This window comes from Rousettus aegyptiacus, unplaced genomic scaffold (genome assembly GCF_014176215.1).
Source record: "Rousettus aegyptiacus isolate mRouAeg1 unplaced genomic scaffold, mRouAeg1.p scaffold_m13_p_6, whole genome shotgun sequence".
NCBI lineage: Eukaryota > Metazoa > Chordata > Mammalia > Chiroptera > Pteropodidae > Rousettus > Rousettus aegyptiacus.
Genome location: NW_023416309.1, coordinates 2,866,012 through 2,889,837, shown reverse-complemented (window position 1 = coordinate 2,889,837; position 23,826 = coordinate 2,866,012). Strand labels below are relative to the sequence as shown.

The 23,826-nt window shown below is 48.5% G+C and overlaps 1 protein-coding gene across 1 annotated transcript; it reads left to right on the top strand.

Moving 5' to 3' along the window:
- Positions 1-16,144: 16,144 nt before the first annotated feature.
- Positions 16,145-23,395, top strand: GPRIN2 (G protein regulated inducer of neurite outgrowth 2). The gene is made up of 2 exons (XM_016142779.2): positions 16,145-16,221; positions 21,781-23,395. The coding sequence occupies exon 2, from the start codon at positions 21,787-21,789 to the stop codon at positions 23,161-23,163; it is 1,377 nt and encodes a 458-aa protein (XP_015998265.2). The 5' UTR covers positions 16,145-16,221; positions 21,781-21,786; the 3' UTR covers positions 23,164-23,395.
- The last annotated feature ends 431 nt before the right edge of the window (positions 23,396-23,826 follow it).

Sequence of the window (23,826 nt, the reverse complement as noted above, 5' to 3'; positions counted from 1 at the left end):
CCTGTCATCCTCACATTAACTTTTTTTGTCATCCTCTTATAAAGACTTCTGTGATTATATGGGGCCCACTCAGGTAGTCTCCCCATCTCAAGGTCCTTAACTTAATCACATCTGTAAAGTCCTTTTGCCATGTAAGGTAGCTTAATCTCAGGTTCCAGAAATTAAGACATAGACAGATGTCTTTGGAACCATTATTGTGCTGAGTACAGTGTCAATACAGCCCTCTGGGAGAGTGGGTTACATTCTCCCTCCTCTTGCTTCCTGGAGCTCTCAGTGAACTTCAAAGCTGGGACTAGGTAGCTAACATGTAACCCTTCAGCTATCATGACTGTCTCCCCCAACCTCCAGCTGCCCTGCCTGGGCCTGAGCTGTACCTGGTTGTTCCTGATGTGGGGTGGGAAAGTGGGTGCTCCTCACCCTCTCCAGGAGACTAGGACCTTCAGGAAGGCAGGGGCCATGTCTTATTCAGCTCGGCATCCCCAATATCTGCTTCTGGGGCCAAGGCTGTGCTGAATAGTGGATAAAGGGCTTGTGTCATTAGGATGAACTGCCCCTTGGCTTCTGCCCCCACTGTCCATGCATCACACACATCCTGAGCCCAAGCTTTGGGACCAGATAGGAACTCCTCAACCTGGCTCTGAAGATCGGCTGTAGGATTTTGTACTCACATTGCTAGCTCTGTCTGCAAGCACCTTACACATCCAGCCAGCCCACTGAGTTTCAAGTCTTTTTTCCTCTGTTGGAAGATGAGAGCAGGCGGCAAGAAGGAACTCACCTTTCTTGCTCCTTCTTATGTTCTGGACATCATGATGCAGGCTCATTGCACATGATTCCATCAATCCCTGCCTCATATCAGCCCTGTAGGATCTGAACCATCATCTCAGATGAGGAAACTGAATCAAAGAGGTTCCATGGCCCACCCAGTAAGTGGTGGAGCTGGACATGGTGCTTGGATCCCCTCATTCTTTCCTTTCCACTGAGGGACCAGCTGAACCTGCACAAGACCCCAGGAGACCATTTCTTAGGTAGATGACCATGAACTAAGCCAAGAGCTACAGGCACTGTGGTCAGTGTTCCCTCCTTCCATTGTCCCATAGGAGCCCTGAGACAAGGCTGGCCTGGAGCCAACTCTCATATCAGAATGACCCCCTGGTCTGCTGCAACCCTGGCCTTGCTTCCTGTTTTCGGATCTCCCTGCTTACTGGGTCTTTAGGAGCTGGGAAATCTGGAGATGGCAGCTAATGTTTCTTTTCCATGGCCAAAAGGAAGTCATATTTCCATTGGCAATAGCATTTCCAAATAGAATTTCAGGAAGTTCAAGCATTTAAAGGCCTGTAAATGCCTGCAGGTGATAAATAATTCAATGCAATGGATGATTCATAAGACAGGCCACTTTCAATTAACCTTAAGAATCAGCCCCATCTGAGGAAGTGTCATCGCTCATCATTCAGGAACAGAGAGAGGCCCGAGCATGACAAAGGCCATACTGAGAAACAGGTGGAAGACTGTGTTTCTCACATTTATGTAAATCTTACCTGGCTACCCCAGGTTCCTCTTTGTGAGGTGGAGAAGGGTTCTCCCACCACAAGCATCATCTCTTTCCTCTGGTTTCATTAGGGCAGACTCAAGATTAATTTCCTGTAGCCCCTTCTTTTCAAGAGCTTGAGGGAAGTATCTGTCCTTGTCAGAAGCTCCCTTCTTGTCCCCTACTCCACCAGTCTGGCTCCAAATGTGTCTCATCCTGTGGACACCCACTCAGAGTCCTGGCATGGAGCCCAGAGCTCAGGGCTCACTCTGCCTCCCAGGAGTGTTCTCTGCCTCCCTTCCCAGTTCTCCCTCCTTCCTGCTCTTGCCTGCAGTCTTTTCCTTCAAGTGGCAGCAGCATCCTGCTTTTTCTTTCTTAGGAATTACTTTCTCCCCTCCTTGTCTGCATAAGCCATTTTCTTGCCTTTCCCCACACTGCCAGCTCACCTCTGTTCTGGGGCTTTGCATAGCTCAGGGGTGGGCTGTGACCTAATCAGAATCAACCCTGGAATTTTTGTGGATCTACAGGGGAAGAGACACTCCCTTTTTTTTGCGGGAGTTGTTAAGCTGAAGGAGCCAAGTCTCAGGAAGCTGGCAGTACCCATGTGGAGGAACGTGTGTGAGACGAAGCCAATACAGGGGAACACGGCAGAACAGGAGGTCTGATGATGCTATGATCCTGCTGTGCTGGCAGCCATCTATCCCTAGATGATTTAATAAATTATCCTTTTTTTTCCTAACCGGTATATTTCTGATACTTTCATCTAAGAGTCTTAATTAAAGCAGGAGATAAAAGGGGTGGGGTAAGATTTGTGAGACTCTTGTTCCCATTTTACTCAGGTGGAAGATGAAGGATACTGAAATGGTGAGTTTCCTAAGTCCTCTCAGCTAGAAAGTGGCTGGCCAGGTTTGACATCAGCTATTGTAGCTTCTGGTCTCTTGACTATCCAGGCTGATCCTCAATTAGAAGTCAGGGACTGAGGCAAGGCTTATGCTTTCTGAACTATCACCTCTGGCCATGCAGCTGTCCCAAGGATTGTTGGCTGCTCAGGATTGGAGTCGTATCAACCAGAGCCCTTGTGGCAAACAGCAGTTAATTTACTACTTAGCCCCCATGGGTGAATGTGAATGGTCTGAACCATTAATGACACTCTTACCCCTCTTTCTTAGATTATGACATGACCAGCTTCCTTTGCAGCTAGGGGTGGTTATATGGAGTGCTTCAGCCAATGAGACACATGAGGACATCTTCCAGGGGGCTGCTGGGAATTACTTTTTTTTTTTTTGAAGTATCAAGATGTTAAATTGATGTTTTGGCTAAAACACTAAGAAGTGAGCTATCAAATTCCAAAGAGTGTTGCTAGACCATGATACGGATTTTAAAAGTACCTGAGAACCAGCTGGACAACTGGCCCATAGTGGGAAAGAATAGGCTGAGAGATTAGAGGAGAGAGAGGATTTGTGAAATTCCTTTGGTGAGGGCTGAGGCTGGATGGGGGATCCCCCATCAAAAGGGATGAATGGAGTAGCTACACTCTCCCCTAAGCCCAGGGAGTGTTGGCTTCAACAGGACCACTCCGAGAGCTTGCTTTATGTCCCCCAGAGTTTGGAAGAATGTGGACTGGTGGTTGATGCACATAGGCCATTGTGGCTTCTGGCTTGAGATGGTGGAGAGAGAGTAAGAGACAAGGGCAGGCTGCTGCTGTGTTGGGAAGTAGCTTCACTTCCTCTAATGGTGAGTTAAAGGCATGTGGATCTTGAATACTAGATGTGCCACTTGTGGTGGGAGTACAGGCCTGAATATGATGGGGGAATTGCCACTGGTATGATCCTGTGGGTTTGTCAGAATGTAGAATGTGTGCATATTTCCATTTCCCATGACCAAACGTGAGCGACATGAATGAAAGAGCTGGTATTGATCCCCTCAGATTTTGACCCAAAGGCCTGCCAGAGAGCTGATGAGACTGCAGCAGAAGGTAGTAGGAAGTGAACTTTCTAGAAGCTGAGGAGAGAGCAAGTGGCTTCTGATTCATTTGCTGAGGTCAAGGAAATCACAGCTCTGGAGCTGGGGGTGGAGGGGTGGGAGTGGGAAAGGGACAGTCCTTAGAAGAAACTTTTCAAAATGCCCATGAGTGTGTTAAACCTCTTCCAGATGCAGAGAGCATAAGGTTGTCTATGAGAACATGAAGAAAAAGCTTTCCATAACCTCTTCCTTTCTCTCTCTTTATGCTGTGACGTCAGCTTTCAGTAGGCAAGGTGAGATTGGAGAGAAGATGCTAACCACGTCACTCTCTCAGAGAACAGAAGGTTGCCTCTCTCAGAGAACAGAGGGTTGCCTGAGGCTGGCTCCAGCTATGGGAGACAGGAAGACCTAACTATAACTCAGGTTTTCAGATTTGATTATCACTTGGACATGATTAAATAGAGACTGAGAGCAGTGGACAGAAGAGAAATAATCTCTGTTGAATGTTGCTGCATTCCAGGTGTGGCCTCCATAGGGAGCTCAGGGCCCTGTAATATCTTCCTTCTTTACCCCAAATAGATCATGGACAAGACATTTTCATTGGGCTTTAGTGCTCATGGCTAAACTTTTACTATAACGAGCAAATCAGTTGATAGGGCTAAGCCTGTGAGGAAGGTCATTCTTTGACTATCTTCTATGGCAGATTAAATTGTTGGTCTCAAGATATTTCTTCCAGAAGTATTGGTGTTGTACTTCTCCATATTTGCAAGATGGTGGGGAAACATACTTTTCTACCAGTTGGCTTTGAGCTTGGCCATGTGACTTGCCTGTGCCAATAGAATGTTTACAGAGATGATGCACACAGAGGCTAGAAATGGCCTGCTCCCTTGTGTTTCTGCCATCGTGGTAAGAAGAACATGCCCCAGGTAGCTGCTGGTTCCAGGTAAATGAGAGATCTGTGGAGCAGATCCAAACCCAACCAGGAGCTTGGAATCAATCAGGCTAGCCTATCCCAACTGCTCCCCTGCCCACCCCCGCCAGCCAATCTGAAGACATGGAAGGGAGATATAACTGCTTGTAGATAATCACCGTAGAGATTCTGTAAGCGGCAAAAGTTGACTGAAACACAATCATTCTTTTGTTGATTTGTTCAGTGACACTAGAGTGGTGAGCTAAGCTGAGCTCGCTTTTGGAGAGCTACCCCCTTTCTCACCCTCCATACACCTTGAAGTTGTGGCCTGGGGTAGATGGTCTTGCCACTTCTCCTTACTGGCTGACTTTGGTTTTCTCTGGACCAATTCCCTCTGTCATGGAGTGATAAAGTGCCAGGGCCTGGGTGTTGGTAGTGAGCTTAGGAAAGAGAGAAAAGAGGCCCAGGGAGGACATCTGGGATTTGTAACACAGCATCCTTCATCCTTATGCTAAAACAATACCCAGTGTGTGTTCTATGAGAGCCCCTCTCTCCTCTTGGTGCTGATGGCTCAAGTGTATCTGATCCAATCATCTGCTTTGATTCTTCTGTACCTTTCTCCCTGCAGCAATGGTTCATGGACACACAGACTGGAGACTGACCATTACCAATGAGATGCAATACCAATTTTCCTGACAATGCTGAGACAGACGCAGATGCTTTTTTAGAGGGCCTTGAATCTAATGAGAGAATCTTGCATGATCAGAATGATCAGAAAAGAGCCTGATTGGAAATGGGGTTAGCTTGGAGCAAGCCAAGCCCAGTGATAAGAGAGAGAGAGAGATACTGGGTTCTGGTGACAGCTGATTCAGATGATGTCTGAGGTCAGAAGATCAGTTGACTTTCCCTCAGATGAGTCAATAAATTCTCATTTGTATGTCAGCCAATCCGAGCAGGAATCTGCCATTTGTAATACAAAATCTCAAATGGTACAAGATTGCCCACTGTTGAGTTCTCTGTGGCCCAAACTTGTTTCTTTACCTGTCCTTATTTTCTAGACATCTACTGCCCTTAGGTTTGCATGCGCGTGTGCGTGTGTGTGTGTGTGTATGTGTACAGTTGGACATAGTAGAAAAAAAGAATTTCTATAAAAAGATATGAGCCCCTGATCAAATGCCATCCTTTTCAAATAATCTATACTAGGTACTGTACTTACATTATTTTATTCATTCATTGTTCACAACCACCTATAAAATACCTATAGTAGGTTTTTTTATTTTATCAGAAATTCCTTTGGCTACAACTTACAGAAAACCTAACTAAATGTGACTCAAACCATAAGGAGATTTGTTATCATATTTCATCAACTCTAAGATGCCATCGATTGTAAAATGTACCACTCTTGCACCACTTTCTTTGCATATAAAATGCTGTGAAACTATGATGCAATTCTTTACTATCAGATCAGTTGTGAGATGTGACTTGATTTCAGAGGTATTAAATGTGAAAAAAGAATGTTGGTCTTAGAATTGGCGAAATATGGTATTACTTAATCAGAAAATTGTAGTTAGATGGCTTAGATTTGGTTTGGCAGCTCAAGATTATCATCTAAAACCCAGGATCCTTGTGTCTTTCTGTTCTGCCATCTCAGCATGTGTCACCTTAAAGTTGCAAGATAGGTAATACAGCATCAAACCTTGTTGTCTTTTAATATCAAATTCAAAGGAAGGAAAAGAAGGAAGGGAGTATGGATGGGATAAGTGACTCTTTCCTCACTCACTTCTATCTCTTCATCAGAAAACCCCTGCACGTTAACTCTTATGCCTCATTAGCCAGACCCATGCACAGCAATGCTGGTTTTGAGAAAAACCATGAAAGCGAGTATCTGACCTTTCCAGTCTTACAATGGGAGGTAAGCAAGGGAAAGAGATATCAGAAGTGGCTCTCTATGCCATAGGATTTTTATTTCTATTTTACAGATGAGGAAAATAAGGCCTAAAGAGCCTTAGTTATGTGTCCTTAGTTATTCACCCAAGGACACGTGACTAGATTTTAAGCCAGAGTCAGTAATCCAAAGGCTCATATTCTTTCCATTGCACCATGAATCATCTGTATGTTAAACAATGATTATTGAAAAACTTCAGACACAGAGAAGGAAAATAGTAAGAAATGTGTTTGAATGTAAATGCCAAACAACCTGTCTATCCATGGATCAAAGAGATGGGGGTGTATTGTTCTCATATAACAAGCAACCCAGAGACTGGCAGCCCAGGGCAAGGCAGCTGCTCAAGGGTTTTATTAGGATCCCAGGCTTCCTCATCCTCCTTCTTCACCTTCCTTATTGTGTAGCTTCTGTCCTTATGTTCACAGCATGGCTGCTGCATCTCAAGGCATCATATCTAGCTATCCGGGGTGCTCTACTGGTGATTCCCTTTTATATCTCATTGGTCAGAACAAGGGTCACATGGCTACCCCTAGTTACAAGAAAGTCTGCAAAAGGGAATATATTTATCTGGGCACATTGCCATCCTGGACAAAATGGGATCTGTTAAGAAGGAAGAAGAAAAAGAAGAGAGAAATTGGGTAGTCATTTGTTATTAGTGCAGTGTTAATGGGACCATTATATCTGGTTTTTGTCTTTTCATGCTGGTGATACAAAGCCCCACTTGGGGCTTAGGCATAGATGTGTGATTTGTTTTGGCCAGTGAAATATGATCAAAAGTGACATGTGTCACTTTCTAGTGGAAGCTTTAAAAATTGGTGCATAATCTCCATGTTCTTTTCTATTGATGTGATTGTAAAAGCATGTATCAGGAAGCCTCTAGTTGCTTTGGTCCCTGAGGAAGTATAGGAATAGAGCTCACTTTCCAACCTACAATGGACATAAAGCACGAGTGAGAAATACACCTTGTTTAGTTAAACCATTGATATTTTTTCGAGGTTTGCCATTGCAGCATAACCTAGCCTATCTGGATGTAGGTAGATAATTAGCATGTCTGCTATTTGATCCTCCGTCAAAGTCATGATCAGATCAATGAGGAACTGAGACCTAGGCCTGAACTGGCACAAACAATCCCCACTCCCCGCAAGCAAGGGCTGTATTAGTGGCTTCATGACAAGAATTAGGAGTCCACAGATTCCCAGGCATTCGGGAGATCTGCATAGCCAGAGCTGCCATTGATGCCACATCTGACCCAGCCACCCACCCATTAGCTGGCTCAAGCCATAGAAATACATGCAGTGAGAATTTACCATTTTAGCCCTGCATCATGGTTTCCCTCTTAAAGTAACAGAAACCATGTCTCCTCTTGCATTTGATACACTCTTCCCTGCTCTCCCCTGGTTAAGGAGTTGGTAAAGGATACAAATTAGGCCAATTAGATCCTCTCAGACTGAAACTTGAATCTTGGGTGGGATAACCCAGATGAAACCAATTGGAATTTATTCACTCCTCTGGTGATACTCTGAAGAAATCATCCTAATTGGCCCTCCAATTAGGTCCTCAGAACTTCACTTACTATAGTCCTTTTTGGCTTCTCTGGAAGGACCACACATTACCCAGAGATTCCAGACCTGGAGCTGGATGCAGCAACTAATTGAGAATCTATATCCTCTGTTTTCTTCTGTTGCACTGGGAATGAATAAGTTTTAGTGGTGTGTGGTATAACCGCATTATTTTAAACAAGAATATTTTAGCAAGTATGTTTATGGGAGTAAGGATAGGTGTGGATGTGTGGCAGCCAAAGGTGCAGATTACAGTGGACATTTGTTGTTTTTTCCTGTCTAGAATCCATTCTTGCTTCCTCTGGTGACAAAATCCATTGTCTTTCTTTATTCTCAGACCATGTCCTAGGGTGGGCTAACTTCTCCTTAACTCAAAAGCTAGGCTTGATTCAGAGCCCTCCAGTCAGAGCACCATATTTCTTAGGTCACAGTGATTCAAATGTGTTTATTATAAGTCAATCCTAGAATTTGGGGGTAACTGTTGGGAGTGGTTATAAGAATTAAAAGCTGATACAATAACTTGGCATTTTCTCAACTCCTTAAACACGGTAGGTGGAAATATTTTAGATTTTATGTCCTCTGAATGGAAGAGGGCACCTGAACCAGGCACTGAATCCAGGACTTGTGAGTTTTCCTCTGGCATTAAAGATGACCTATGTCTATCAGAGTCCTCTTGTTTGAAGTGGGAATTGGGAGAAATGGCAGGAGTGAGGCAGCTAGCTGCAGGGGAAGAAGTGAGAAGGATACATTAAGAGATGCTTCCAGTGGATGCTAAGGTCTTGGTGATTCAAGGTATCCCAAGCAGCAGAAATTCTGCATCAGTAGAGAGTGCTAGTTGGTAGAGAGAGCTGAGCAGAGAAACATCAAGAGGGAGAGAGTGCACATAGCTCCGGGAAGAATGCAATGCAGTAATGGATAATTCTGGATCTGCATTGCTTGTTCCTGAGGACTTTACAATTCTACTTCAGATCTACATGAATCCTTATAACAAACCCATTTTTTTCCCCCAAGCAAGCTTCAAATAGTCTCTGACTTACTTTACAAGACTGAACTCAGGCATCTGTCTTCCATGTTACCTCCACAATACTACCAGGCTTGGCTGAAGACTACCACTGAGGCTGCTTTAGGGACCAAGGGATGAGACTTTAACCCAAACTAATTTAAACAAAAAAGGATATTTATTGGCTTCCTTAGTTGAGAAGTCAAATGATGAGATCAGACTCAGCCTCAGCCTTAACTGGTCACAAGGCTCAGATATGTACCAAGGACCTGACTTCTATCCCATCCTCCCTCATTTTGTCACCCTTTAGGCTGGCTCCAGGATCAGGCTTTGTGTAAGATGGTGGCTTCAGTCTCCATATTCCCTTATGGAAGAGAGTGAGTTTTCTTCTCAGAACTCCCAGAGAAATTCTTTACTGCATGTTGTTGGCTCTAAGTGGGACACATGCTTATTCGAACAATCTCTGTGGCCAGGGTAATATGATGCAGTTAATCACTAGGCTTGGGCCTAGTCATACGCTCCTCTTCTGAGACTTACCCAAAACACATGGGTGTAGAGGAGAGAGGGTGAGTAATTTTTAGAATATAGGTTGAGCTGCTAAAGAGAGACTTCAAATAAGATTGACTTAAGCAAGATAGAAGTTTCTTTCTCATCTTCCTGCAAGTAAGCAGCCTGGAAGCCCAGATTTTTCCTATCTTGTTGCTTAACTGTCCTTAGGTATTGTCTGTCCATGGGGTTCGAGATGTTTCACCACTTTTGCTACCCAGCTGGTGGACACAGAAAAGAGGAAAGAGTAGAAAAGGCTTACTCACTCTGATTAAAGGCATCACCTCTCCTTGCTTCAGTCCTACTGGTTACTTGGCCAAATACAGCTTTCAGGAAGATGAGAAAATACAGTCTTTCTTCTGGATTTCTATGCCCCGAGGTAAAAAGCTGCAATTGTTTAAACATAGAAGGAGATCATGACCATCAGTCCCAGCCTATCCTTTTGGCCAACCAAATGTCTGTGTGCTCTGACGGTTCTTCCAAAGCTTCGAAAGCCCTCTCCTTGGGCAAGGGATGTGAGGGCAACCACAAATGATGCAAACTGGCTTAACACTATAACTTCATGCCCACCAGTACAGAGGGAAAAGGGCAAGGCCATTCCTTCTGAAGGGCACGACTGAGAAATTGTATGCATCACTTCTAACATCTCACTGAACAGAACCCAGTCACATAGCATGCCTTGCTGCATGGTATCTGGGAAATGTGGTTTCTATTCTGAGCAGGCATATTCTTGGCTAGAGGAGTTATATTACTATAGAAGGGGAGAATTAGTATTGGGGGACAACTAGCAGTCTGTCTTTGAGTGATCCCCTAAATGAAATAGGGGGATAGATTGTGGGGAGCTAAAAAGCAAGAGATGTCTAGCACAGGGCCTCTCTTCTGTGTGCCCCAGTCCTTTCTGTCTGTTTGTGTCTGTCATAGCTGCCCTTAAATCCCCATGACAAGGCACCTTTGATTCAGCCTGTGTTCTCAGCTCATAGCCTAGGACTGGCATTTATTAGGGATTAAGTAAAATATTTGTGGTGGTAATAAGTATTCCTAAATATACTTCCTCTCTTCTTTCCCTCCCTCCTTTCCTTCTTCCCCACCTTTCTTTCTTCCATCCTTTCTTCCTTTCCTTTTCCTTCCTTTCTCTCTTCTCTTCTCTTCTCTTCTCTTCTCTTCTCTTCTCTTCTCTTCTCTTCTCTTCTCTTCTCTTCTCTTCTCTTCTCTTCTCTTCTCTTCTCTTCCTTCCCTTCCCTTCCCTTCCCTTCCCTTCCCTTCCCTTCCCTTCCTTTCCCTTCCCTTCCCTTCCCTCCCCTTCCCGTCCCTTCCCGTCCCTTCCCTTTCCATGAGTACCTATTAAATGCCAGATTCTAGGAAGTCAGTTTCTTTTTCACTCAAGGAACTTATGGCTAGAGGAGTCTCTCACACTCTATGGACTTTTTGGTCTGAAAAACTGTTCAACTACTCAAAATTCTCTCTTCCTTAGGCACTGATGACACACAGACACATTTGAACTTTCAGTGTGTCCTTTTCTGAGACTCCCAGAAATGCTTCTTGCAGTAGTTATTTGTATTTTGGGCCAGCTCATTGTCACTTTCCCTTTAGTTTGGCAACAACATCTTATCTTTCCACCACTTTGCCACCCTGGAGGGGCTGTCAGTCATAATACAGTGTTCCAAACCTCCTGGGAGGAGCATGCAACACACATTGGCCAATCAAAGAGCTCTCTCCCTCTGGCCCAGGATTGTCAAACAGAGTCAGTTAAAATTTGACTTGTGGATCCAAAGATGTGAGAATGTAGATTTGGGGCTGCCAGACTGTCCCCAAGAGGAGAGAGCCTATGTCAGGATGAGTCTAATCCAGAGGGAAACAGAGGAAAGGAGGCAGCGAGGTAGAGCTCAGTCCTCATAATCTGAACCTTTGGCTTTAACAATGCCCAAAGCCAGACAATAAATTCTCTCACTAGCCTAAACTATACAATATTAGCCCTTTTATCCAGTATTCAAGTCAGATAAATGATTGGCTAACAAGCAAGTCAGTAACTTAAAGACAGTCGAAAAGCAATCTGATTCAGAATTTTTCTGGATTGCTATGATTTTCCTCCTATTCTTTTTCAAGTTGCCTTTCCCACACTTAAACTTAACTGACATTGGTTTCTATGACTCACTTTCCAAAGCATTTAACCTATTTTTCATAGGAACAAAACTTTCTTTTCATATTCATATGCCATTACTTAACATGCTTTTAAATTAAATTCTGTAATAACATGTACAGTTGGAAAAAGTAACTTTGACACAAACTTAATTGACTCTTGGTAAGTCAACAACTCAACTTGTGAAAGCAGAAGTGTCCAGGCAGCTCGAGTGTATCCTCCTTGACACCAGGATCCAGAAGGCTGTGGCCTTTGACTCTCTTTTTTGCTCTCTTACAACTGAGTCCTAATTAAAACTTGTTTTTCTTTGATGAAGATTTTTTCTGGGGGGTATCACTACTGGTCACCAATATTGCATGGGCTACCATATTGCCTGGCAATCATCTACTGGATTCCTTTGGCCCAACAAGCTTTTCTGTTCTTTGCAATGGCTATTTTAAACCTCTTCTGCTCTCCTCATCTCTCCAACCTTGCCGTCTTCCCTTTTCTGTCTCAGCACATGAAATTGCCCTTTATTTCACAGAGAAAACTGAAACCACCAAACTTCAATTCCCAAATCTAGTAACTTACCTAGGACTACCCTCTTCATTTCTTCTTGTATTATAGAGAAGATACCCCTAGCCTTGTTTCACATGTTCTGGATCCCAACCCGTGGGGACCTTATGCCAGCAAAGGTTACCACTTCTTCCTGTTTTTCATCTACTCCCTCTCTCTGGATCCTTCTCCTGTTTGTGAAATATGCTCAATTTGTTACAATGTGTAGTGGATCTGTCTGTATCTGACTGCCCAGCTTCCATTTCTCCATCTGGAGAAAATGTCTTACGTGTGCAGTCTTGGTGGGCTGTGGGTGCTCCTAGAGATGCATTTGGCCAGATATTCCTCTTATTATCTATCCAAGGTTAGAGGGCACATGGCCCTAGCTCAGTCAAGTGAACCCTTGTTCCCCTGGGAGCTGAGGGTTGCATTGGAGTGGACTGAGGGATGCATGCTGAGAGGCATGCGAAGGACAAACAACTAGAATCCTTCTTTCTGTGATGGTGGCAGGGTGAGACTGTGGAGCAGTCACCTGGCTCCTGCCCTAAAGAACCAAGGCAAACTCTCCAGCATTAGCTTCCTTTCTGAGCTCTCAGCAGTCTTCCAACACATTTCCTTTTTGCTTAACTTAACCAGAGTTGTTTTCTGTTGCTACAAATCAAGGATCCCTGCTACATGAGGCATAAAGCAAACTGATGAGGGATAGCTCAAAGCTATAGACAGAAATAGGTTCCATGTATTTAAAAAAAAACCCATAAAACAGAGCCCAAAACAAAAAAAAAAATCTCTCTCTTGACACTGCATCTTTTCCGATGTGACATTTTTCTTTTTTCTTCCCTTTATAGCAATGCTTAAAAGAGTTGTCTTCACCTGCACTGTCTTCGATTCTCGCCAACGCATCCCTCAGTCCACTCCAGTGGCTTCTGCTCCATTGCCTTGTTGAAGCTGCTGCTTGCTCTGGATGCCTTGGATCACAGCAATATCCCAGTTTCTTTCGTTCTTTTCTGGCTGCTCCTTCTCAGTCCTTTGCTACTTGATTACTCACAGCTGGTTCATAGGACCTCTTTTCTACTCTCTCTCTGAAGACCTTATCCACTGCTTTGACTTCAGGGACCCCTGTACCCAGGATGCCCAGACCTTTTAGAAACTCAAGTCCTGTATGTGTAACTTGCCTCTCCACCTGGTGTTTCCTCCATCTCATTGTGCCCTTACTGAACTCCGAGTGCACCATACTTGCTCCTCTTCTGTCAGGATTCTGAGTCTAAGGAAATGGCACTTGGCCCATGAGGTCCTAAGCCAGAGCCTCCTCTCTCTACCAAATCAACCAACACACCCCACTCCTGCCCCCACACTATGCAGTCCAGGCTTGTATCTCCAGAACCTGACACATGAGAAGCTCCATAAATATTTGATCAAATGACTGATAGCAGCAAGAACACTCTATAGAACACTTTCACAAATCTCTTCCTCTCCACAGTCCTGTGAGGCAAGTATAATTATTGTCACTCTGCAGATGAGGAAACTGACACTCAGAGAGATGAACAGTGTTGTCTGGGTGTGGAATTGAAGAGCCAGTGAATGGGGGAAGGGGGAGTTGGGATTGCAATTTATGTCTGATACCCCACCCATGGCTCTCCCTGGGCAGCAAGGGGAGCTTCCTTGACAAGCCACAAATGGAAGAAGAGAATCAAGTGGACAAGGGGCCAAAGCCAGGGTGATGCTCGGAGACCCTGGTGGCAGGTCCTGCCAAGTTGCATCTGTAGGCGTCCAGGGTGGCAGACATTTTCTGACATCCAGTTCCAAGCAGACCTCCTTGAAACACTCAGATGAAGGATTTGGAAGGCCTCTGGGGAGCTGGGGGCCCATTTTTGAGTCCTGGATCTGCCGCTAATTCTTTGCAACCCCACATAGTTCATCCCTTCTTGCTGCTCAGTTGACTTTCCTAAAAATAGACTATGAGTTAAATTTCTGAGATGTGGAAGGAGGGGTTCTAATTTCTAGACAGGGGCAGGTGTGGGTGATGAGCTCGGCAAATCCCATACTTGCCCCTCTTTTACAGGACCTCCCTGCCACCCTGCCAGGTTGTGTGTGTGTGTGGCGGGGAGGGGGGGAGGGAAGGCCAATGCCTGGAGCCTCTACTTGGACACTGCTGTTGGCCTCCAGTGCTCAGCTTCCTGAGGCAGCCATATGCCAGGCCCTGGGATTGCTCAGAAAGGGTCTTCCTGAGCAAAAGTCCATCCACTCCACCAGCGAGTCAGTTCTCGGTTTGTAGCTTTAACTGACCAGAGGGGTAGGGGCCAAAAAGATAGGACTAAAGCTTCCAGGCCTTAAGAAACAAGATCTCAGGCTAGAGGAGTAGGCAGTGTGGTGCATGTGGTTAAAAGCCAGACAGAAAAGCATGAGGGTATGACCTGTAGGGCCAAATGCTGTGCTTGACATGGTGGTATTTGCTTTCTTCTTGGGCCCATGAAGCAAACTGATGAGAGGCAGCTCAGAGCTACAGACAGGGATAATAAGGCTGGGAGGGGTCCCAAATGCAGGGAACACACCAAGGCATGGGGTGGCTGTGTGCAAGATCCCGGCTACATGGTATCACACACCCCTCCCCTGGGCTAGGTGCCAGAGTGAATGGTGCATTCTCCTGCCTGGGCTATCCATTCTTGGCCCTGCTCCCAGTGCCGGGAAGGGCGTGGGGTGGGGGGTGGGGTGGGGGGACTTTCTGAAGACCCCCTCCCGATACTCCAGTGGCAGCACAGGGCTGAGAGAGGACAGATTTGAGACTGGGGCCTGAAGTCTTCCCAAATTGGAGGGGTCGAGATGGTGTCGGTTCTCAGGCCACTGGACCAGAGGGGTGCAGATCCCTCAGCAAACAGCTAGGCAAGCAATTCAGGGGTCCTCAGAACTGAGGTCAATGGAGGAGGGTCGACATTGGGACCCAAATTCCAGAGACTGGGGCTCAGAGATAGGACAAGCTCTTCTTAACTGGAGGCCCTGGAGGTGGGTGGTAGGAACTCCTTGAGGGCAGAAGGAAAGCCTGTGCTTGTGGCTGCCTGTTGAGTCTGTGAGCCCAGAGCCCGATCTGCAGCTGCCTGACGTTACGGGAAGTTGAGGGAACCCATCACTCAGGCCCCTAGCCTAGTAGGCCGTGACTGGGAGTTCCCACCTGGACCCACTCCAGACATTGTGGGGTGGGTGGGGAACAAAGGAGGTAGTTTTGGGACTTCAAGAGTGTCAGGAAGGGGTGTAGGCTTTGGGTGGGGTCAGCTCACCGCGACCGACCGTCCTCCCCAACCCGCACGGTTATTGAGCAGGGTTCAATGGTGAGGACTGGAGTTGAATGCCCAGAGTTGGATCGGGTTGAGGGCAAAGGTGGGGATAGATACGCGGGCAGGGAAAAGGGCGGAAGAATTAGGGCCTTGGTGGCAGAGCGGAGATGGAGTCTACGAGGTTGGGGTCCTGGAGGCTGGAAGGAGGGCTCTGCGTACAAGGCAGGGAGTGTGGAGGGGCTGTGGAGGTGGAGCTCAAAGGACTAGGGTCGGTCTTAGGGTCCCAGAGCGTGGGACTTGGAGAATAGGGATTTGTAGGGCCAGGGCTAGGAGGATCCTGGCCTCTATCCGAGAGTGCGGACCCTAGAACTCAGGGGTTTGGAGGGCGGGGAAAGAAGCTCTAGACTAATGAAGGGCGGAGCCAGGATGACGAAGGACAAGGGATGGGTTGCAAGGAAGAGAACTGCCAGAGCGACTGTAGACCTCAGTGCGGGGCGTGTTGAGGAGGGGAGCGGGAACTGAGGGGCGGGGCTATGGTGAAGTAGACTTGGGGGCGGGGCGGGGGCGGGGCCGGACGCCGACGCAGGCGGTGAAGCGCGGGGGCGGGTCCAGGTGAGCTGAGCCACCGCCCCCTCCGCCCCTCCTTCTCTGGTACTCTCCCTCCCAGTCACCCCTCTGCGCATCCCAGCGCCGGCTCCGCGGGCCTGGCGGTCGAGTCTGGCGGTGACTTCGGGCCAGGCGGGGTCTTCCTCCATCTTGGGCCGCTGCGCCAGGCACCTGTGGCGGCCGCAGGAGAAGCGCTTCCGCTGGCCTGCGCGGCCCCGGGAGGGCGAGAGGGTGAGAGGCCGGCTGCGAGAGTGCCCGTGGCGGGTGGTGGTATGGGCGGCGCCTCCCGTTCTTGCCTCCCAGAACCTCATGCTTCACCTTCCCTGCGCATCTCGGCCCTCGCCCAGTTCTCAGAGCCCCCAATGTCCGCATCCCACCATCTAGCTTTCCTCTCATTGCTTATCTCATCCCTTTCTGCCCATCCTCTCATTTACTCTGCCCAGGACCCTGTCTCCTTCTGCCTCTACCCCTGCACCTATTGCTTTTTCCCGCTCCCATTCCTTCTTCCTTTTCCCTCCCTCCATCCCACCGCACTCCCCTTCACTGCCCCCAGCGCCAAACCTCCTTTCCTTCTTATTCCTCCTGCCCTCCATCCCTAACCCCTTGCCCCACAGCTCCATCTTCCTTCAATTACTGTCAGTGCTGCTGGGGAGGTTTGTAGCCCAGTTTTGGGGATCATGTTGAAGACCTCCCTGAGTCTGGGTGGGCTTTGAGCGAGAGGGGCGGAGAAGGGAGCCCTGCCCTGGGGAGGGTGTTGGTCTGGTGTGTTCAGGCCTTTGGCCCCGCAGCTAGAGATGGCCTGTACAATTGGTGTGCAGAATGCAGCTGTATAGACGCTGTTTCCTGTCGGGTCGCACAGTAAAAGGGCCTGTGCGTCCATCTCTGGTTTGTCTACGGGTAAGGGGTGGGCCCATGGCGGTGCATGGGTGCCCCTGAGCATGCAGGTAGGGACACATCAGCCACCAGGATGCTTCTGGTTTGGGGCAGCTGCGTCCTGGGGCTTACGTTCTCCACCCCAGGTGCCTCCTGGGAAGTGTGGGCAAATTCTCCTCAGGGGAGGAAGCCCGGGGCTGGTGGGAGCTTAGGCTTCTCTCATTTGACCAGAGGTGGGTCCTTGGGGCCACTAACTTACAGTTACCCTAGAACCCTTCCCTGGCACTGCTTGTTTCCTGGACGTCTAGTTCTTAAAGGCTCATCTCTGTGATGGGCAGTTTTTGTCCCCTCTAAACACTCCCTCTCAGGAATGTTCCCTGCTGCATTACCCAACTTTGGCCATGAGCCTTCCCGTCAGGCCTCCATTCGCTGCTGCTGGGATGGATCAGACTACCTGCTGAAGGTTGCCACACCCTTACTCTACAATGGGGGATTTGTGAGGTGTGTTGCTCTATGTGGTCCTGGGGGTTAAGGTCCAGATTTTAACATTTGAGCAGTTTCCCCTCCAGACCATGTGGGTTTGACTTTCCTATTTTGGTTTTGCTGGAAGCAGAAGGCATCATCCAACTGCTTCCACCCCTTAAAAGGGGGCTTACTGGATGCCACAAATGTGGTCTGAGAAGGGGCCTGCTTGCAGGGGCTTTGGTTGTCTCCCTTGGCACCCACCAAAAGGCCTGTGCTCCTGTACTGGGGTGACATAGCAAGAGTTGGAATCTCTGACCAAGAGACCTAGCAGTCCTTTTAGTTGGTTCAGTCTGGAAGTGTCTGCAGAACTGAAGCTTTTATACAGAATGACATTGGTTGATTGCTGCATATGAGGCTGGTTGCTCCTCTATTTACTGACAGGCAGAACTGAGGCATCAGGACAGTCTTACATTGGCCACAGCGCATTGGCCATAGGACATTGGTCACTTCCCAGCTTTGATTGGCATCAAATAGTGAAGGGAAGAGAACATTAAAGAACACTAGGGGTCTTGGATACCTTGATGTGCCTGCCCTTTATCTTGTGCTAAAAACATCTTCCCAGGGGCTCTTTAGGGTGAAACCAGAGCCTTTTCCATGGTTTTTAAGGCAGATGGTCTTGCCATTCTGGGCATTTAGAATGTAGACTTCAAACTTGTGTTGTGTCCATGCACATGTGCCTGAATGTGTGTGTATATCCTCTCAGATTAAGGGTTGAAATAGACTGGGAAACTTAGTGTCATGATGAAGACATTGGGTTCACTGGTGGCGGCTAGGTCTTAGGATGGGATGAAGGTAGGAAGGATTGGGAAGCGAAACTAGACACCTAGGGGGTATCTCAATAGCTTCCTAAAAGGGCCTTTCTGCCCTTTCTCCTATACTCATTTCTATGATACCTTGAGCAGAAGTCACTCCTGTTGGAAGGGGGAAGAAAAGATTATTATTAATAATCACCATTCCAGATAGTCCATATACCATCACATTTACTCTTCATAACAACCCTGCAGAGGGTATTTACTTCTCTTTTGCATATTGGGGAAACTGAGGCTCAAGGAGATTAGGTGTCCACCTGAAGGCATGTATGTAGGAAGGGAAAGAGCAAGGATTGGCAGCAGACCCCTATTCCTGCCTGCTCACTCATGGCTCCAAGGCACATTTGATCAGTTCCCCTCACTCCTTGCAAGGCCCTTCTTTGAGGTAGGGGATGTGGGACACTTTTCTTGGGGGATAACCTGGGTGACTTTCCTCAGAGCCCTTCCCTCTTTCAGGCCTGGGAAGGCCAAGCTATAGGAGGAAGACCCTGTTGGCATTCAGCTATGGGTTCTTTGACATTTCTGAGCTGCTCCAGGTTTCAATTTTGTTACCTGCCACTGTGGTTTAGGATGAGGAAGGGAAGCAATGGATACATACCCTCTCTTCAATGGGGTCTTTGTGGTCGCTGCTTTTTTGGGTCATAGCTAGCCCTGGGCACTGGGCAACCACCTGATGAGACAGACACAGCAGGACCGTTGTCACCAATGGCTTCTCACTCACTCCTAGTGGGGCCTGAGGACACCCTAGCCCCATTCCACCTGTTTCCTCAGGGGGGCCAGGGCCTTGCTTGGCTTTTTATGGCCTTGCTCCCTAGGAGGGTCTGGGGTAGGTAGAGCTCAGCCAATGACTATGTAGGCTGTCCAGATAGGGTCTCCTTGGTGTTCTTAGACCTGTGGCTGGGTGGTTATCTCGCTGCCAGGGGCCATCAGTGACCCATAGCCTTGCCAGACAGCAGGTGCACCTCCTGCCCTCCTGATTCCAGGCAGCCTAAGAAGCTGCTAAGAAGCAGGTGGGGCGGGGGTACAGTCTTTGTTCCCTCTTATTCACTTGTTCCACTGGCATGTCTTGGGTACCACTGCAAGTGCCAGATAATGTGCTGGGTGCTGAGCTCAAGTTGAGTCAGGGCAACGGTTAATTAAAAAGTTGTTGACAGTGGAGTGTGAGAGTGTTCAGGATGGAGGTCTGCACAGTGCTTTGAGAGGGAGTAGGGTACAGAGAACCACAGACACTCCTGGGTTTGATTCCTGGCTTAGCTACTCACCAGCTGTGTGCCCTTGGGTGAGTCACTAAACTTCTCGAAGCTTTGGCTTTCTCCTCTGTAGAATGGGAATAATGATGTCTTATGATGTTGTTCTGACAAGTAAATGAGATTGTGCTGGATAGGATGTGGCACATTCTGGCACATGGTGGGTGATTTGGTACTGGGAGCTATCATCATCATCATCATCATCATCATCATCATCATCATCATCACTGTGATTGTTGTTGGCTTTGTTGCTCTTCTTTTTTACATGTGCATCATACAGCTCCTTGAGGGCTGGGCCTGGGTCATAGTCTCTCTTGGCTACTCATCCTTTTCCAATCTGGCTTCAGCCACAAAGAGCAGGGATACTTCTACCTAGGTTAGGGCTGAGTCTAGAACTGTGCAGTTTAGTATGGTAGTCATTAAACACGTATGACCAGTTCCTACTGTATTGAACAGTGCAGTGTAGAATCATGTCATCACCGGAAGTTGTGCTGAACTGAACTCCATAGCAAGCCTTGAGTTCTCAGAGGACTGCAGCTCCAGAAACATCCTCGCTGTTGGCGTGAACAGCCACCAGCCATCTCCTGAGTGCTTGGACAGCAAGAAGTTTGTAATTATACAGAAACTGAGTTCCTGTGGGCCCTTCCCACATTCCTTTTTCAGGTGGCCTTGCTCACCTGTCCAGAGTGGTTGGTTTTTTGGTAGTTCTTATCAGCTCAAGAGTGGGAGGGCAGGACTGGAATTGCCCAAACTCTACCTGTTGCCTGCTGTCCCAGCCCTGTTTCTCCAGCTCATCCTGCCGGGCAGGGAGTCCCAGACTGATGTTCCTAATTCAAAGCTTTGACCAGGGCTAGGCTAGGCTGATCCAGATGTCCTGACCCTATTCCTTCTGGGGCCTTCAAGTGTTCTGAATATTCACCTCTTCCCTTCTGCTCACTCCATTTCTTCCTCTTGGACACCTTTCTTCTCTTTTCTCTCCAGGCCTGACTTACATGACTGGGCCTCCAGGAAACCTTTCTGATCCATCACACAAAGTAAGGTCTCTTGCCTTGGAAATGCCCCCCACCAGACTCTGTTTTTGGCACTCAGCACTTTCCTTCGCGATTTGCTCTTGTATTCACTTTTTCTCTCTGTCAGGCATACGGCAGACGTTCTCCGAGTACCAGCTATATGTCAGGTCAGTGCTGGGTGCTGGACAGACAGAAGGGAACAGGCCCTAGGCCTTCTTTGACAGTTTCAGATTAGTGGGAGGTCCATGGTTAGCCAGACTCTTCCATCCAGGCCAGGCAGTGCTCAGCCAGACATGGTGCCAGCCAACTCAGGAAAGCTTCCCTAGAATGAGACACTGATGTTCCCCAGTGCTGACTCAAGGCTATGGATGGGCTAGTGGACAAATCCAGAGGGGTCTGTGTGGCTAGAGGAAGGGACAGGAATGGCAGGGAGGTGGGGGCAAGGAGGATGCAGGCACACTTGGCAAGAGGAATTTAAACTTTATGGAGGGTGCATCTGATTGATGGTATGGGATCCCATTCCCAGGTCACAGCTGGATCTAAATTAGTCAGAGCCTGGCATGCAGTAGATGCTTGGAAGATGGCTGTGGAATGAATGAACACATGCTGAGTGAGCCCTGCATGTAAAGGGCTGGTGCGGGGGTCCTCTCCCTGCCTCTGGAGCCTAAGGTGGAAGCCAGGAACTCCCTACATCTTCACAGCTACCAAGACTGAGTTTCAGAGACATGACAGCTCAGACCAGAGGGAATGGGGGTGGGCCATGAGAGAACCCAGGGCAGTTCTCAGTGTGTCTTCTATTCACTGCTTGTTCATCTCATAAATTTTCTCTAGGTCCTCACTCTGTACTAGGGAGGCCCCATTCCAAAGCCAGATGGATAGTCCTGGGAGAAACGAGGCTAGTATTTACTGGTTATCAAAATACTGCAATACTTCTGTGCTGATTGACTAAGAGCTATTGTCCCAAAACCCCCACCCACCATGCCTTAGCCGACTTGGCCTCTTTCCTAGCTTTCCCTCCATCCCCATAATCTAATGGTAAAGAGTCAACAGCTGACATGGTGGGTGGTCTTCAGGACCCTACTCTTGTGCTGGTTCTAATCACTTGGTACTGATCATTAGATATTTATAATATCACTCCTGTGTATGAAGTGCGATGACCTTGGTTTGAAGTGTTTGGTGTCCTGTTACTGTTTTGCTTATGGTCAGGTAGGATGGGACTAAAGCTGTCCTCTCAGTGTGCCTAGGCTCTTGTGAGCCCACAACAGAGTCTAGTAGAAGTGCTGCTGCTGAACTCAACTCCACTCTTTTCATCCCTCTCTCCTGCAGGCAGTGATGAGCACCAGCTACCCTGAGCCGGGCACCCGGGCACCCCTGAGCCCCCGCCCACAACCCCTGTCTCAGAGCTCTTCCAGCCTGCTGGGTGAAGGTGGGGGACAGAGGCCAGAGCTCCGCAAGAGTGCCAGCAGCACTGTATGGCAGACCCAGCTTTGTAAGGGCAGCATGGATCCTCGTGTCCTAGAGGAAGAGGGGCACTATACAGAGAGCATGGAGCAGGCAGGGGCCTCTAGCCCTCGGCTACAGTCCAGTGCTGTGGGCCACTGGCGGAGCAGCACTGTGGGAAATGTGTCTACTGTGGGCGGTGGTGACCTGTGTCGCCTGCGGGCCCCCAGTGCTGCTGCCGTGCAGAGGAGTCACTCGGACTTGGTTCATAGCACCCAGACCCGGGGCAACAGTGGTGCTCGGAAGGCCAGCCTCAGCTGCTCAGCCCTTGGCAGCTCACCAGTCCACAGGGCTCGGCTGCAGCTCAGCAATACTTCTAGCCAGGAATGTCAGGCCCCTGAAGGCCTGGAAAGGGACCTGGCTCCGGAGGATGAAACTTCAAACTCAGACTGGACACTGAAAGAGAGTCAGGTGCGGGTGCCACCACAAGAACTAGGAGGCACAACCATCCATAGCAGCAGTCCCAAAGCTGGGCCCAAAGCCACTGGGCAGTCAGCTGCCACCTCCTGCCATGTTCTGTCTCCAGCAGCTCTACTCTGTAGCATTAGGGAGATGGGGGCAAGCGGCTACTGCCATGCACTGCCTGCCACAGGGATCTTGGCTTTTCCCAAGCTGGTGGCATCAGTGAGTGAGTCTGGGCTGCAGGCTCAGCATGGGATGAAGTTCCAGTGTAGGTTGCCTGGGGGACTTCCTGGGCATTCCCACTGCTGTGCCCACCTTTGGGGTCCCACTGAGTTAGCTATGGAGACTGGAGCCAGGACCAAGGATGTATGGACCATGACCTCAGCCAGTGACTTGGCCCCTATGTTGGCATCCCCTCTGTCAGCCCAGGATGCTGGTGTGCAGGTGGCCCCCATGGCAGTGTGCAAGGCTGTGGCCACAAGCCCACCCCTTGAAGCCCCTGCAGCCCTGCATACATTCCCAGAGGTAACTCTGGGGTCCAGCCTGGAGGAGGTTCCATCCCCTGTGCAGGATGTACGATGGGATGCTGAGGGCATGACATGGGAGGTGTATGGAGCTGCAGTGGACCCTGAGGTGCTTGGCATGGCCATCCAGAAGCACTTGGAGATGCAGTTTGAGCAGCTGCAGCTAGCGCCTACCAGCGAGGACAGCCTCTCTTCTGAGGGCCGGAGGGGGCCACTTCGAGCTGTCATGCAGTCCCTGCGACGACCCAGCTGCTGTGGCTGTTCCAGCGCAGCCCCTGAGTGAGGAGCTATGGCCCTAAGAGCTGTCCTGGGCCCATGGACTCAGCTCCAGTCCAGGGACAGTGGGGGCCAGTGGCAGCCATGGACATGTCTCTGCTGTCAGCTGCCAGCAGACCACAGGACTATAACCTGGGGACTTCCTGCTACTCACAGCTCTGCTGGTTTTTAAAGGGCTTGATTCCTAAGAGCCACATCCCTGCATGTCTGGACTCTGAACTTGGGGCAGAGTTTCAGCACTTTGCGTAAGGGAGATCCTGATTTTTCTGTAAAAATACTCACCTTCTCTTCAGTCTCTCTTCAGAGCTCTGCCATGATTTCCCCTGGGACTCTTGGTGGCTTTATTTTAAAGCAGTGCTAAGATATAATATAACAGGGCTTGGTTGGCTGGGTCTTTGGAGAAGGGAACTGACACTATCAGAGACCTGTGTGCCACACACTGTGTTCCTTACCTTACTATGTTGAGTCTTCACTTCTTCACCTCTTCTTCAGATGAAACCAGACATTCGTTAAGCTATGGCTGACATGTCCAAGTTGGGCAGCTTGAAGTGATGGGCTAAGATTCAAAGCAGGGATGGCCGAAGCCTGGAGTGTTTTCCTGCAGCACATGGCCAGTCAGTGCAAGGCAGTAGTGACCAAGAAGAATTTACCGAGTCCATATTCTGTGCCA

What these genes read in the sequence shown, in the direction of transcription:
- GPRIN2 (XM_016142779.2), top strand. Translation starts at nt 21,787, where the DNA reads ATGAGCACCAGCTACCCTGAGCCGGGCACCCGGGCACCCCTGAGCCCC.